General features: G+C 36.8%; 1 protein-coding gene across 4 annotated transcripts; it reads right to left on the bottom strand.

The window, feature by feature from the left end:
- Positions 1–5,164: 5,164 nt before the first annotated feature.
- On the bottom strand, positions 5,165–15,706 carry LOC137265420 (E3 ubiquitin-protein ligase RMND5A-like). 4 transcript variants are annotated; one of them, XM_067800818.1, is made up of 9 exons: positions 15,542–15,706; positions 13,971–14,116; positions 12,877–13,014; positions 11,504–11,604; positions 11,137–11,303; positions 10,820–10,985; positions 10,243–10,345; positions 9,088–9,242; positions 5,165–8,744 (listed from the first exon to the last, which is right to left on the bottom strand). In XM_067800818.1, the coding sequence occupies exons 1-9, from the start codon at positions 15,675–15,677 to the stop codon at positions 8,681–8,683; spliced, it is 1,176 nt and encodes a 391-aa protein (XP_067656919.1). In that variant the 5' UTR covers positions 15,678–15,706; the 3' UTR covers positions 5,165–8,680. The 4 variants fall into 4 exon arrangements, with proteins under 4 accessions (XP_067656919.1, XP_067656920.1, XP_067656917.1 ...); XM_067800819.1 differs by having other exon boundaries at positions 13,971–14,110; XM_067800816.1 differs by having other exon boundaries at positions 5,165–8,759; positions 15,542–15,697.
- Positions 15,707–16,758: the final 1,052 nt, after the last annotated feature.

The following is a 16,758-nucleotide window of genomic DNA, read 5'->3' as shown; positions in this document are numbered from 1 at the left end:
TTTCCATAAGCCAGAATAATCATGATCAGTTATCTAAATAAATGTATACTGAAATCACTGTTTATGGTGAATACAATCTTCTTTTACTGAATAAACATAATTTCATATCATTTCACATAATCTAATCAGTCGTGTTCCTTGGTATTGGAATATGAAATGTACAGTAAATACCTTCTTTTCATAAACAATAGTGGCAATGATCTCAAGCATTACAGTATGTGTTCTGGACATGACTGTCATCAGTTCTATGTTGTGGTAACCTTTGAATACATTTTATTCATATTTTGTTGCCATAGTAGCACCTGGTAGGTATACTGTAGTATGGGATACTATTTTATCCCCTAGGTTAGATGATACACATTGTTTTCAGGCATACATCAAATACCGTAATGAATTTATTTGAATATACTTTGCATTTGTACATAATATCAGGATATTAGTTAATCAAGAGAATATATATTTTTCTGATGTGGGATGTAGGAAACAAATATTTTGTTGTGCCTTGAAATGTTATGTCAGTTTGAATGCTAGATTGATATTGTGCATACCTGCAGGTCAAATCCTGAAACAAATTGAGGAGCACAGGAAAATTCAAGCATTCCTTTAATATTTTCCAGTTTTCATCAATAACTTTGAATAGCGCTGTTGGAGGAAATCTGAGAATAAATACAGGAACACTGCCATGAAGTGGTGTTCACTTAGTTGTTTCTCTCAGTATGTATATGGTTTCAGAAAATGTGAATTATGTGAACACGGGACGATCATACATATTCAGGCTCATGTCTGAAGGTGAGCTCTAAGCATTAATCAGTTGACAGATGTCAAACTTGTTAGTGCACTGTTTCTTTGTTATATGTTTGTGGAATAAAATCTTTAAACACTGCATTTTGAAGGGATACAAATAAGAGTTGAAAATGTATTGATGTCAGCATCTTTGTGAAAGGTTGGTATATTCTTACTCCATTATCAAGTGAATGTGATGATAAATAAGAAAACGTCATCCATACATTTTCACCTTTTATCTATTTGTTATTGCTAGAATGGTCAGTGGAGAATGAGTGCTATTTTTAGAGCTGTATAACTCTTATTCGGTAAAGACAACATTTAGACATAAATTCTAATATTGTTCAGCAAGTGGTTTATGTCAAAACATTGCCTGTACAGATTAAAGAAGATGAAATAGTGCTCTTTCTTCAGCTACTCATCTTCTAGAACGCCAGTCAAAGAATAATGGCCAATGTTGTCACTCACTCACTCACTCACTCACTCACGGCACTGAATAATATTCCTTGTGTGTTTGGCCAGTGGCAGTGATAGAGGGTGATTATCATTACTCTACTTTCATTGGTCTTATTGAGAGTCAAGGTAGAAATGGACACTGGCAGATCCAGAAGAGAGGATCTTATTGTACAAACACATTTGAGACATTACAGTAATCCCTTCAGTTTTCTGTGCTGAAGAATTTCATGGACTACTTTTCACATGAATTTGTTCTGCTCAGAATTAGAAGTTATTTATTTTGCTCTGAAAAAAGTCATATTGAGATGCAGACATTGTGCAGTTGTTAATGAATCATGAAAAAATATTAAGCTCTCATCTTACATTGAAGGAGAGGTTTGGGTGTTAATGAAATAATTTTTATAATGTTCTAATGTGCTATTTGTGTAGTGTAAGCGCTATGAATCTTACCTGTAATTAATGTGGTATGAATCCTCGCTGTATTTTTTGGGGTATGAATCTTTTTGTAATGTAAGTGCTATGAATCTTTTCTGTAATGCATATGGTATGTACCTTTTCTGTAATATGTGAGTATGTCTCAGTCTCAGGTAGGTAGCATGTTGTGTAACACGTGACTACTGACGTCACTAAATTATCAACGATCTCACAGATCAGAATAGGGACCATGCAAATGGTGGTTCGTAGATAACTTATTATATACATATATTATTAATATCAGTAATATCTAAACAGCATCAGTATTGATACTGTTGATATCTATAGCGAAGTGTTGTTCTCATTGAGTTTTTAATTTGTTTTAGATAATATACGTTTTGTTTGAAGAGCGTGGGTATATATTCAGAATGTTATCCTAAACATAAATTAGATATAATCAGTGTATGTCCCCTCTGTCATTGCTTGCTGAATCTGAGACATGGCCAACAATCAGGGATGGCAATTTTCCATGAATCTGTGGATTTAAATGCAAATCAATAAATCATGGACCCTGTTGGGGGCCTCAGTGGCCCCAGATGATTTTAGGCTGAAATCACAATGTTTGGCTTTTTCTCATGCAGGCAGTTAAAGGATGCTTAACTTTACTAGACATAAAACACTTACAATGAAACAGTTAAGAATTTTTAAATTACTTTACTGATTTCAGCTTCTGTACTTGAAATGAAATCAGTTTATAAACTGACAAATGTTTTATTCAGGAAATAAATACACTTTGCAATTTCACCACATTGTTATTTTGTACATTGTAGTTCTTATTTACTTCCATGTCTGTATGAAGTGGGAATGTAATATACTATTTATCTATCGAAACTGAATTCCTTCTGTTTTGTTCATGTCGTTTAGTGAAGTAGCTTGGTATCCTTATCAAATGTTGATTAGTATAAAACTGATGGAGGTGTGCCAAAGTATCAGAGGGGTTTTAACTATTGCAATGGTGAAAATGTCTCAAATCATCAGTTGTGTTTATAATAATAGTGGAGAACCTAATTTTCAGTTAATCAAAAAGGAAGGAAATTAATAACAAGCTAATCAGATGGTGACATGTACTAACTGGATATTCTAGGCTGTGAATACATGTAATTACATGACACCAAAATAACAAACAGGATACCCACTGTACAAGTTTTGCAAAAAATGAAACTTCTTGTTTTTATTAGTTTGTATTTAGCATAATACTTACAACATTTGGCTGCACCTCACACTGTGGTTAGTTGTCAGGTAAATATTGTGCCTTTGTACAGGATGTAATGTAATGCATTGCACCTTGAGGTGCCTCTGTGTTCTGCTAACTGTGATCAGAAGAATATAGCAGAGTTTATTACTTTATTAGTATCATAATGAAATTTGTTTGTCAACTCTGTATGTAAAAATGTTTTAAAATGTATGTTGAATTGTTCCCATTTGTGGAGCAGAACAGCTGATTTTGTCAATACATTTAGATTTGAAAAGTTCATTTCAAATCCATTTTTGTAAAGGAGAAATTATGAGCATCTTAGAAAAGATGAAACATTGTCCGTTATCAAACAGGTGTGACTCTTATTAACGTGAAAAATAAGGTGTGTCTGATTGTACAAGACGTCCTTGATTTCTTATGGATGGTCTAAATTTACAGATAGCCCAATGGTCTGGTAAATTTGCCTTTTCTTACCATTTCATTCTTATATTCACTACCTGTACTGCATTGTTTCAGTTAACTTTTGCATTGTGTTAGCATCATTTTGTTTCTGTGACAGAACTAGACAAACAGATTTCATGTGACTGTTGCTCTGTGATAGTCATTTTCTTTCGTTTGTCATATCTTCTTACAAACCTCTGTTCTAATATGGCCCTTTCATTGTACGAGTGTTCAAGATTCATGATTGGTTGCCATCTGATTTAGTTGTGCAGTCAGTGACGTTCTTTCAAAAGTAATCATTGGTAAGGCCTTGGTAATTTCCTTATGCATCAGGAAAACTAGAACCTCTTCCCCAACACGAGGTGCAAAGGTTTCTTCCAGACAGAGCACATCCATGAAATGGCGATTCAATGGCGTCTCCATTACCCTTGTTGACAACAGACAGGGTAGCTATTAAACTTGTGTGTCACATCAACACAAGTTGCCAACTTGCTTAGATTAGTCAAGCTGGATGTAAGTCAATGAATCACCCATTCTGATCGGATAAAATGAGGGGAGATTCTTCGAGTTGTGATTATTTGTGATTTTATGAGGACCAGCAAATATTTCCGTATTAGAACAGAGGTTCGTAGGAAGATTTGACAAGTAACCTCTGTGGGAAGAGAATGTGTGATAGTCAGATTTACATGGTTTTTCATGGGAATAAACAATGAACAGTCCTTTGAGTGCTGTGTCATTTCTTTGTTGTTTACTTTTAATTCACCTTACATGTAGTAAACTATGGTTGTGAAAATTTAGGACATAAGTACTTAAATATCTGTTACTTTGTTATTTGAGTTTTCGGTATGAATGTTGTTTACTGTATCTGCTGTGTGAGCTATTTTGCATTGGGACATTGTTGTCATTTATGATTGTTTATTTGTTGTTGTGTAACAAACCAACAATCAGAAATATTCCAGCTATATGGCGACAATCTGTAAATAATTGTCTTTAACAGACAATCCAGTGATCAGTACCAAGAGCATCTGTCTTCACAGTTGGAATACGAAAACGTGTCGGACGAGTTTGCCAGCTGACACAGATGAGTAACAAATGACTAATTCTAACATGGATCATCACAGGTGTGTCATTGATGAAGAAACGTTTGAGCATCAAACCAAATTGGTTTCTGATAACACTGGCCAATAATAAGCATCAATGAACTTATGGATCACACTTCAAGAAATTTTGAAGTCTCATCATAGACTAGATGAAGAAGATGGGTATAAAGGATGGTCAAAATACAAATATAATAAAAATGGTACTCTGATTATTTATGCTGTATTATTTTGGAAAAAACTGGCAAATGACCAGTATGGCAGATCACATTTCAGTGTAAGCCAAACCTAGAGAAGATGGGGTCATTCAAAAAGTAGTCAGCCTAACTGTATTCTTGATGTTCAGTGTTTGAAAAGATTCCAGTTTATTTTGTAGGGATCATTAGCAAAGCCATATCCAAAGTTTCACATATGGGTAATGTGATTAAGGAGATATAAGTCAACATAACACATTGGAGTATAATAATATTATTTCTTTAAAAATGGCATAAATTGAATATTATGTACCAATATAATGGTGGACCACTGCCATCACTAATATATATGGCATATAATTTTGGATCACTGCTATTTCAAAAGGCTTGATGAGACAAGCACACTGGACTACGCATGCCATATTTTTTTGACAAAGCTGGCAAATAACAAATCGCAAAGCGATTATGCATGCTGCTGGGAATATTTAGCCAGGCAAACATGAATAAAAGACACAAGAGTTCTATTTTTCAACTTTTATTCCAAGATATTCACCTTCAAAATGCAATGGCACAAAGACTGACACAGTAGGTACAAACATGGAATCAGACCTTCATGGTGACAGACTACATGGAGTACGACTAACACTACCATACACCAGATCTGTTTGGCAATTATATATTAGTAATATTTACATATATACACCGGACTAGCCATGACAGCTGCACAAATAAATAGGTCATATTAATATTCACCAATCACAATGTTATGAAATATAAAATTGGAAATGTACTTGGTTATTTTTTTTTTGTCTTTTTAAATATATGTACACAACCTGGACTCCTTATTAAACACATTATCTTATTTAATTTAGCTGTGCGTGTGTGTGTGTAAAAGAGAGAAGGAACTGATTTCACTGCAACTTCGAACAATATTACGTTATCATTTCTTCACGCATGAGTGAGTGAGAATTGTTTTATGCCATTTTAAGCAATATTGTAGCAATGTCATGGCAGGGAGACACCAGAAATGGGCTTCACACATTGTACCCATGTGGGTAATCAAATCTGGGTCTTCGGGTTGACAAGTGAACACTTTAACCCTCTACCACACCACTTCTTTATGCAGGAGGAAAGCCTGAGGTGATACAGCCATGTATACAACACAGCACAGCAAACAGCTCCCCCTACTTGCCCACCCAGGTGTCAACTTGACGTACAAATCCAGATCCTAATAACAAATAACGTCTGTACATAGCAGCGTAGGCTAAATATTGTGAACTTAATCACTTTCAACCAAAGAAATAGAAACTCACATTATATCACATGTGATTAGAGTATTTTAGACTTAAAATGCATGATCTTTTCCTTCGAGCTCTCAAGTTGAGGGCTAAACATATGTAAAACTAACAAATGACAAACCAAAACTAACATGAGCTACCCGAAATCAGTGGGATTATATTTAACAAATCTTTCCCTTGATGGCTGCAAAGAAATCTACTGAGGGTAAAAAATAAGGGATCACATGAAAGCACAAGTGTTCTCTCACAATTTACCATGATTCTTCACAAGCTATGCGATACAAAGCTTGTGAAGAAACCTCAGAAAAAAATAAAGGAACACTTGTTCTTTCATGTGATCCCTTATTTATTCCCCTCAGCATATATTCCTAGTAGTTATGTCGTTAGTAATGGTTAGGACCAGCATACCGAATCCACAAAATATTCTCCCTTACTTCAGAAATGTCCTACACAAACTATGAAGAATATATATTATTGTTTGTGTTAATATATATCTCAGTAAAACAGTTATCACTGAAACAGTTCAAAAACGATATATAATATGAAATGACTAGTGTTTTCATTGATATGATCCTTCATTGTTTTCTTTATTATTATGATTGTTTAAATTACACAAGGAATACAGCACATTTGTCGTACGGCCTACTTCAGTCATTCTGTCGTACGCCATGAAGCATTCACATTTACAGGGATACAATCACTGGGAACAAATCAACAAGGTTAAAGAATGACACATACTACTATCTACATAGATACAGGCCATTACTAGTTGAATAATGGATAAGATAAGTTTACACTAATAATGTCCTGGAGCACTGCTTTAATTCAAACAATGTTCGTAATTATTAACACTATTTTCCTTGTCTGTGAGGGGTTATTTTGTAAAGTGTTGTAGTCAGCAATATTCCAGATATATAACTGCAGTGTGTCAGCAGCAGCTAGTGCATTTGGTTTTATGCTACATTTAGCAATATTCCAGCAATCTCACCCACTGTGCCCATGTTGGGATTCGAACCCAGTCTCTGGCACGGTGAACGAATGCTTCAATTACTAAGCTACCTCATCACTCTGTAAGTCACAATCCATGATGGACATTGTGAACTGAACAACAAAAAGTCACAAAAGTTACCGAAGATAACCACCTGATCACTTCCATTGCCTCTTAGCACCTGTGATGGTTCTTCCAGTTCTTCCCTGGGGACTGACTTTACTAGAACAAGTTCCATAACTTATTGTATTTTATATGCATAATACAGATTTACTTCCTTTAGTTCACGTTTACAAAGGTATTAATTTTTCACTTTGACTGACGAAATGTAATGCCGTTGTGATGATTCTAAATTAACCATTCACTGATCTATACAATCAATCTCTTAAATGATTTCTAACCATGATATTGCCATGATAAAATTAAGCCAAATAATTAAACTATAAAAGAAGATTGTCAGTGTGATATGGCTTCCAGTCAACCCATTGAAAACAACATACACAACACATGGATAAATAATTCGTAACGAGAACCTGTTAGCATAAATCCATGATTAACATGACAAAGTATAAAATATTACAAATGATACTCAAATTCACACTAACCATTCAACAAAAGATACATCTTACAATGTAAAAACTCTCCACCCACATAAAATGTACAGGAAATTTGTTGCACTCAAAGTGAAGGATGCAGTGATTGTGAAGTTTGATGTGAACACAGTGTTCTGATATAATTTTTGTTGTTAATACATTGTCATGATGTTGTTAAGTATGTTTTAAATTTTATGTGGTGATTGTTGTTAAGCACCCATTCAAATAGTGATTTGCTGTGCAGCCTGATTTGCTGTGGAGTTAAGTTTGGAGTGTATCTCAAATATTTGTCTCAGAAAACTAATGTCACTTTAGCAATTGGTCAGTAATTTTGTGTAAATGCCTCAGAAGGGTAGAAATCCCAAAATGGCATGGTTGTTATTGACCTATCACACTCTGATGAAGCCAAGTACACATAGCCTAGGGACATAACTCTCCCTGCACATCGGGAGCACCCAAACTGACAGTTAGAAAAATGGTTGAGACGGAGTGTGGACTTGCGTTAAGTAAATATTTGAGTTAAACCAATCTAATTCATAATAAACTCATGATTTACAAAACAGACTCATAGCCTGGATGATTTTCACTTTTTTCAGTTGATTGTGTAGTAACCCTTTATTGTTATTAGCTGCAGATGTTTGTGCAGGAAGAAAAGAATGTCAGCTAAAATCCTATAAACCAGACAAATGCCTTTAATTGTTGATCAGAACTAGTAGTTTTAAAATAATGTGGTCTGCTTGCCTTGAAGTCAACATGAGGTCAGTAAAGTATTTTATCTCGAATAGAATAAAGGTACAGAAAATGTCATAATATTTGCAAAAACAATCTTTAATTTTTTGCAGTTGTCTAGCAATTTTTCAAGCTTTTATGTACATATATAATTGTATATAATACTACATACCTGAAACAAACATTTCTCAATGACAGATCAGATAAACGTTTTGAAACTTGCACATAAGCTGTCGGGGTGGAGTAACAGATTTTTTTCACTAAACTTAAGATAAAATAATCTTAATATCAGACTTCTGATGCTGAGAAAGGTGGGTCTCCAACTGCCAATGTGGTAACACTCTGAGGTGGTGGTGGTGCTGCTGCGATCATGGGAGAATACTCTACAGGGGAGACAACTCTGTATGTTATGGGTACAACCAAACAATGAGATCAAAAGAAAATACTCTTGGCTTCGGCAGGCAGCTGCTCAATCGGACAGTATGGACACTTCACTCTGGAATAAAGCACACTGTCATTCATAAGGTATGACTTCTACTGGAATTCTAAAATACATATCTCAAAAGAACCCTTTCAAAGACTATTCTCATCCTCAATTGCCCAAATTCATGCCCACTGATTATATTAAAAGTAAGAAGGTAAGTTAATTGTTCAATAATACGAATTATTTAAATTGTTTCAAAGTCATAATCACAGCAAACATGGTACCTAGAAACAAACTGATTAAAGGCATCAACAGATTAATTATTTTCTACTAACATAACAATTTAAAGATTCTGTATGCACAATTAACACCATGACAGTCAATCGATGTGAGGGGGTTTTCTATAAATACATACTTGTTTCCATTGGAGAGTTTGTTGAGGGCGTCGCGTGAGATCACATGGCCGCACACCAGCCTAACTGGAGGGTTGTTTTCTGTAGCTTGTTGGCGAAGGATGGGACACGCAAAAATGGAGTGGTATCTGTATTCAGGACCCAAGTCTATCTCAACCTGTGTCAAATACAAATATTTTGTTGTGTTGATGCATGTATATCAGACTGTATTATCTCAGCTATTATTCAACATATCTTTAGGAAAATATAACACAAATGAGAAGATTAATTATTTCCTGAAAAGTAGAACATGAATAAATCATGTCAAAAATGTCTGGGTGTGACATGTTAAGGAGACTCTTGGGCACAGCACACAACAAACAAAGTGTTTTGGTTAGCAGAAATCATTAAATAAATATGATGCTACTAGCCGACAAATTATACTGTTTTTAATCCTGTGATAAGGGTATGATACAACTTACCGGCAGCTCATCCTGGTTAGTCTGGACTATGGTAGCCTGGGAGTATGACACTACTTACCGACAACTTATCCTGGTTAGTCTGGACTATGGTAGCTTGGGAGTACGACACTACTTACCGGCAACTCATCCTGGTTAGTCTGGACTATGGTAGCTTGGGAGTATGACACTACTTACCGACAATTCATCCTGGTTAGTCTGGACTATGGTAGCTTGGGAGTACGACACTACTTACCGGCAACTCATCCTGGTTAGTCTGGACTATGTTAGCCTGGGAGTATGACACTACTTACCGACAATTCATCCTGGTTAGTCTGGACTATGGTAGCTTGGGAGTACGACACTACTTACTGGCAACTCATCCTGGTTAGTCTGGACTATGGTAGCCTGGGAGTATGACACTACTTACCGACAATTCATCCTGGTTAGTCTGGACTATGGTAGCTTGGGAGTACGACACTACTTACCGGCAACTCATCCTGGTTAGTCTGGACTATGGTAGCCTGGGAGTATGACACTACTTACCGACAATTCATCCTGGTTAGTCTGGACTATGGTAGCCTGGGAGTATGACACTACTTACTGGCAACTCATCCTGGTTAGTATGGACTATGGTAGCTTGGGAGTACGACACTACTTACCGGCAACTCATCCTGGTTAGTCTGGACTATGGTAGCCTGGGAGTATAACACCACTTACCGGCAACTCATCCTTGTTAGTCCAAACCCCAGTGACTTGCCTCTGCTGCATAACTTGTCGTATACTCAGCAGGGGAGGCAGTGACTTGCAGCCGGCTCGAATACTACAATTCAGATGAAAGCTCTCATAACACCTGTGGTCAGTATTTAATTTACAAAACTAATTTTAATGGTCAGCTCTGGATAGGCACTATTACTCACATAGTATATCTAAAATGATTAGAATATTATAACTGTTACGCAATGCAAAACAAAAACCTGGGTACAATACATTCATCTACACTCTCTGCATTTGATCAGTTTCAAATTGAGGCAGTCAAGCAGTTTCATTTCAGAGATATTATTAACAACAGACATACTGAGAACACGCTTTGGTGCCCAAAAGAATCATAAATCATCATCATCTACACAAAGTTTCAGTTATAATTGGTCCATAATAACTAACTAACAAATGTTGGTCAGTATGCCATGCCATTTGTGAGTGAGTCAAAAAGGTTTTATGCTACTCTGTGAATCACTAGGCTACTCCGCCTTGCCATCAATTCAGCTTGACCTTGAACAGAGTAAGTTTAACTTACCTGACACTGAGAGGGCTCTCAACTGATAGTCCCATGAGGGAACACGCATCACGTGTGAAGACGTCACAGATTTCTTCCCAGTAGATGGGGTCAAGCAGGGAGGAGTATGGAGAGTTCTCAACTCCCTGTCTTAGGTACAGGAGACTTCCCATCAGGGCCTGTAATTCTGTCACAACAAATAATGGTAAATGGAATAATGATAAAGTCACACCTTCACTGTAATGAGTAAACCCACCCAATTCAATAGGATCATCATGGACTAAAATACTGAAGTTCAATTTCTTGTGGTGGATACTTTTGTTGAATATTCTACTCACCTCTTGCATGTTGATGTGCAAAAGGTGAGAAGTTGCGTGTATACCAAAGAGCCTCCTTCTGACGTTCCGGGCCCTGTCGGAGAAGGTCGATGAACTGCAGACGGTGCAACTTAAACTCCAGGGAGCTGTTCTTTTGGAGCAAACGGTCACGATTAGCTTCTGCCCACCTAGAACACAATCCAGATGAAGACAGTGAAGATACTTGCAAATACTGTCAATAGTAAATTTAGGCAATCATAACTATCCATCCAGAGTGCTTTCATGCACAATATTATCTTATGATCGTAATTTCTATTCTTAACAAATATTTAGCACTTTAGTTGTTTGTACAATGGTACCCATCGGTTGTGATATTTCATTTTCTTACCCAAGAGCTGGTCGTAGATCTCTCATCTTAAGGGCTCCAAGAATTCTATGCAGCTCCAGAAATGGTTCCTTCCTGTCTCCGTCAAGCTTAAGTGCTGCATCCTGTCACAAGATTCATAGATCCTTGTAACCATGGTGATAACACTTTTGCTTTTCATAATCTGATCTTCATAAATAGGTCTGGCACACTGGGCCCATGATGAAAGAATTAAACCAGAAATATGTAACAAGTGACCACACAAAGCTCAAGGTCATTCAACCTTCAATCATCAGGAGAGACTTCTAAAAATCCCCTCCAATTCAATATTCAAACATCATGTTTTTGTACATGAAACAATAGAATGCTTCACCTTCAACATATATACAGTGGAACTGGCTCTTTCAGCAGATTTGATATACATTCCTGGCAGTTTCTTGGTTGGCTAGTTCAAACATCATGAGGAAAGCAAATTCAGCATTGAACAATAGCCTAAATTACAGAGAGACTGTCATAAAAGTAACAAGATTGTATTAGTCACAGTATTCAGATCAAATCATAAAATGGATACTGAGCTGTTGAGCTTAGTCTACCTTTACGCTTTATACAGCCTTAAGTAATGTGACCTCAGTCTGTGGTGTAATAGATTCAGCATCTACCCAGACTTTGATTGCTGGTGGTTTGATTCTAGTATGCATCACACTTGTTGGTCCCTGCCAGGCACTCAGCATTAGTGGAGTAAAACAAGGACTGGTTTGTATGTGAGTCAAGATGATGTGTCAGAGTGTCTAAGGACACTAACACTTTTGAAACCTGGCTCAATCTGAAGCAGTACAAGCAGCCATATACAAAACACATATATATGCATACACCTGGCTGGTGACAGAGTGACAGGTTTCAATGCCATGCTAAATACCCTTTCACCTCACTCCACCTGAAGTAGTGTCACCACAGAAGAGAGAGAGAGAGCACTTGGTGCCATGCTTTGGTCTGAACCCTCCCAACTGACAACAAGAATGGGATACTTTACAAAGAATCTCCATAGTTACATACTGTAAATATCTGATCAACCTGCTTTTCATAAAAATATTATCAGGCTAGGAAAGTAATTCCAACTGTCACCTGTTCCTTGAGTTGCAATCTACCTGATGGCAAAAGCTGTAGTTCAAAAGGAAATGTCTCTAGCCTTCTGAATTCAGACATGCGGACCTATAATAATTGCTGGTAAGCTGCAGTATTCAACACAAACAATGGTCTGCTGGTCTCAAGGAACAGAAAAACTAAACACATGGTGTTGATGTGGTCTGTGATCTTTGGACAGTAAATTTTGGTCTGCATCGAACACCAATTTCTACATTAATCACAGTGACAGGCAGTAGAGGTCTGGATCATATTACCTCATTGAGAGCTTCAGCAATGTCCAGCATGCCTTGTCGTAGGAAGTGCTCACACACGACCTCATTCAGAAGTTTCTGCTTGTCCTCGCCATCAAATGCTCCCTCAGTGGTTATTGCAGAGAAGTCAGACACAAAGTTCTGAAAAAAATCCTCAACATTACACCCAAGAGCAAGTCAAGACTCATTAGCTTGTGTTATCAAGAGTAGACATCAAATTTCTATTTTATTACTACAAGAAGTCACTGTGATCCCTCACTCTTTTAGATCTATATGCATAGAAACACAAAACATGACATCGTCCTCATTACACTGAAAGCAATTAATCCTAAAATGTGTGCAGTTGTGGTTTGTTTGTTTAATGGAGCACTTTGCAACATTCTTGCTATATGGCAATGGTTTGTAAATAACTGATCAGACAATCCAGTGACTAACAACATGAGCATTGATCTACTCAGTAGGGATACAATGACGTGTGTCAACCAAGTGTGTGAGTTTGACAACTCAATCCGGTTAGTTGCTGTGTGCAGTTGTGTATACAACTGACATCATGACTAATGACAAACCCAAATGATGCCCAGATTCCAAAATTCTTGTAAAATCATCCAAGGAAGGTTTCAGTCTGGATATAACAGAATAATGTTACACATTTTATTTCAAACTCAAGATCAAAATTGAGTTGTCAGATAATCACAACAGCCAGTGAACTGCTTTCATGATTTGAACAGAGAGACATTCCTTTTTTATTAAGAGATAAAAGCAATGGCAGTACTGACATTACATACAAAGTGAAAATGAATCAAAATATGACTACGTAACGCACTAGTACAGAAAATGATAAATGATGAATAATCAACAATCGATACAGACTGACCTCACAAATATGACTCAATTATGACCAAAACATGCCCCACCAGTAAGTTGAACATAACGCGAAAGAGGAAGAAATAAAAGTAACCTTTATACCAAGTATGGTTCGCTGAAGGTTGACTATTCTACCCGGACCTCCATGGGTCTCCATATACGCATCTTATGTAATCATGATAACATTCATAGACAGTTAAAATATCACGATGACAATGATCCAGATGTCTCACCCGATCTATAGCTTTCCCCACTTTGGATACAGTTCCATGCAGGTCCTTGTGCTCTGTGCTGAGTCTTGACACAGCATCTCGGATCCTCTTGACACTCTGTGACAGGATCATTGACTGTGTGTGACTCAGTTCATGGTCCTCTGTAACTAGGGAAGGGACAAATGAAAACAGATCTGAAATGTAAATCTATCATGTGCATAACCATGGGGAGATGGTAAACCATGCTGACAGACCCAAGCCCATAATACAATCAGTCTGACAATGTGTTTAGTAGGTGCCCGAAACAATTTTGCAGTTCTGTGTCCTGGAGTTTATCAATTTCTGTAAATGGCATAAGTATAGGCAAACACTGTTTATGACAGTATCATTTTTGTTTTGCAAAGGATCTACGACAGAATGATGAGTAAATGGTTCTTTAGTGAACTTTGTTATATATTTCTTTCTTCATCATGTCGAAAACCCAGGTTAGATTCCCAATGTGGCTACAGTGTGTGAAGCCCATATCTGGTGACAACATTAGTCTTCCTACATGATGCTTGGGAAAACCTGAAGGGATTCATTTTGGGTTCACCAGTAAGATATTGAATGTTAGTTGCCATGGGCATATTATCAGGGGAGCTTGAATCTATAAAAATGTATTTTCATTATTGGTGATGATCCTTCTCTTACTGGTCTCCAGCGTTTACATGGTGGAGCATAAAGGCAGACGAAAAATGTTCATCATGTTTATCAGTCTGGGTTCTAAATTGAGAACTAAATATATTGTTGTTTCATTCTAAAACCTAACTTGTCATATCTGCATGCACTTTGCGGAAGCATGCGTGTGGTGCAGATTTAGATCGTAGATCTAGTAGTAGCAGAAGTAGGAAATCGTTCAGACAGCCTCAGTTGTGTAAAGGGAGTAGCATAGAGATCCATTTAGTGCAGCTGCTCTTGGTGAGGCTTTTACTTCACTGATCTCTCATGCTTCTTTCTTTGAATTCTCAGATAGTTATCAATATGGTTGGCAACATAAGTCTTTGAACAAAATCTGGAATAAATCCCGACAATCTATATTCAGATCTGGGTTTGACAGGTGTGGTTACTTGGTATAAACACAAATGGGCTGATATCCATAACAATAGGAACAAATTGTTAGTGTTAGTGGACCCGAGGAATACTGTAGGCTACTATCACTGATTCATCTCGAGATACTTCCTGGTGGTCACATGAGTAGTTTGTTCATGAAACTGAACTGCATGTATGATCAGTAGTCTATGATGGAAACAAATAAAAAGTATCAGGAAATCAACTTTGGTGTGCGTGTGATAAAACTGATATACTGATAATCACAATGTTTTTCATTTCAACCTAAAATCGGTATTGCTGAGTCATTATTGCATATTAACAATTCCTCTAAATCCCTATAAAAATATCGTAAGAACAGCACCCTCTCTACCCACAGCAAGAAACAGTATCAGCCGTCTTTACTAGACATGAAATATCAAAATATCAAGTTTGTTTACAAACAAAGAGCAGATGAGGCCGAAAACACAAGGCTGAAAATAATGTTTTCTCGTTTTAAATCTTACCCTCATTAAGTTCTCGACGTAAACTTTCTATGGAAGTGCTTAGTTCTTCAACAGTTCGCTGGCTGTGGTTATGGAGGGATGTGAATTTTGACAAAACTCTGTCGATTTCCCGTTCCACTGCAGCACAGGCCTCCATTTTTCAGATCACGACCATGACCTTTCTGTACCCAGGAAAAGACAACTGCATATACTGTGACCATTCCATTCGTCACCACTCGCCCATTTCCGTAACCTCCATGAAGACTCGCCCCTCTCGCGATGCTTGCTGTGTGCGAAAATGCGACAAACCAATCAGAACACGCGTAATGGATGGGGTGCTTCGATAGAAATAGTCACAACTAGTCAATTCCGTTACAGCATTATGTTATTGTTTAAAAAATCTTGAAAAAAAATCGTCGTATTGAAAATAATAAGAACGTAACTAACAGAATTGTACTGTCTAATGTGAAGTGTTTGATAAATATCATGCGACTGACGGTGAGAAATTCAAATACACGCACGTGTGTTTGTTGACAACGGCTCTCACCGAGTATTTTTTCTGATGACCTTTCTGGCTTGTTGTGGTGATTATACGTGCGCTTCCGACAGAATTAGGAAATGTAATTACGAGTTTCAAAGCAATGATATTATATACGTATGTAACTAATCAACTTTAATCTATAACATTAGGCAACTGTTCCACATCTCTGGGAATATTTTAGTCTGGCTTCGTTTTTGGTCATTCATATATTTGTCCGCGAATTCATAAACAGTAACGTTCCACTTGGGGTATGACAGCAAGGTTACACAAATGTTCAGTTAGAAAAAAAATGTTTGTAATTTTTCAGTTTCTGCTTTGGAATTTAATGAAGCTGTTTTCCTTTTCATAAATTGTATTTGCATATTCAATAAAACACACCCCATTTGTGATTGATTTTCAAACACTTTTCAGAAACTTAGGGTGAACATCTGGTGATAAGTACGTCAGAATATCTCCATTCTGAGTTGTATCAAAGAGGTATGATTCTTTTAAATAGATAAACACAAACAAACAAACAAACAAAAACAAACAAAAACAACAACAATACAATGTATGAGTACTAGTTTCAGTGATATTTGTTCCACTGTAATAAAATATGGAGTGGATCCGGAGTTATCGTTCCGTTTGAAGTAGTTTTGATGTTCCTACGCTAATATGAAATCCTTCGAGAAGGGCACGAGTCGCTATTCAGCTTGTC

The sequence above is a fragment of the Haliotis asinina genome, chromosome 15 (genome assembly GCF_037392515.1).
Source record: "Haliotis asinina isolate JCU_RB_2024 chromosome 15, JCU_Hal_asi_v2, whole genome shotgun sequence".
In the NCBI taxonomy this organism is placed as follows: Eukaryota; Metazoa; Mollusca; class Gastropoda; order Lepetellida; family Haliotidae; genus Haliotis; species Haliotis asinina.
The sequence above is the reverse complement of the archived record's forward strand: the minus strand, read 5'-3'. Positions and strand labels throughout refer to the sequence as shown.

Bases quoted from the DNA above. Each gene is read 5' to 3' on its own strand.
- LOC137265420 (XM_067800816.1), bottom strand. From the start codon at position 15,677: ATGGAGGCCTGTGCTGCAGTGGAACGGGAAATCGACAGAGTTTTGTCA. The intron at 9,243-10,242 runs GTAAGTGGTGTT...TATTTGACACAG, and splicing joins CTAACAAGGATGAGTTGCCG to GTTGAGATAGACTTGGGTCC. The intron at 8,760-9,087 runs GTATGTATTTAT...TATGAATGACAG, and splicing joins AAACTCTCCAATGGAAACAA to TGTGCTTTATTCCAGAGTGA.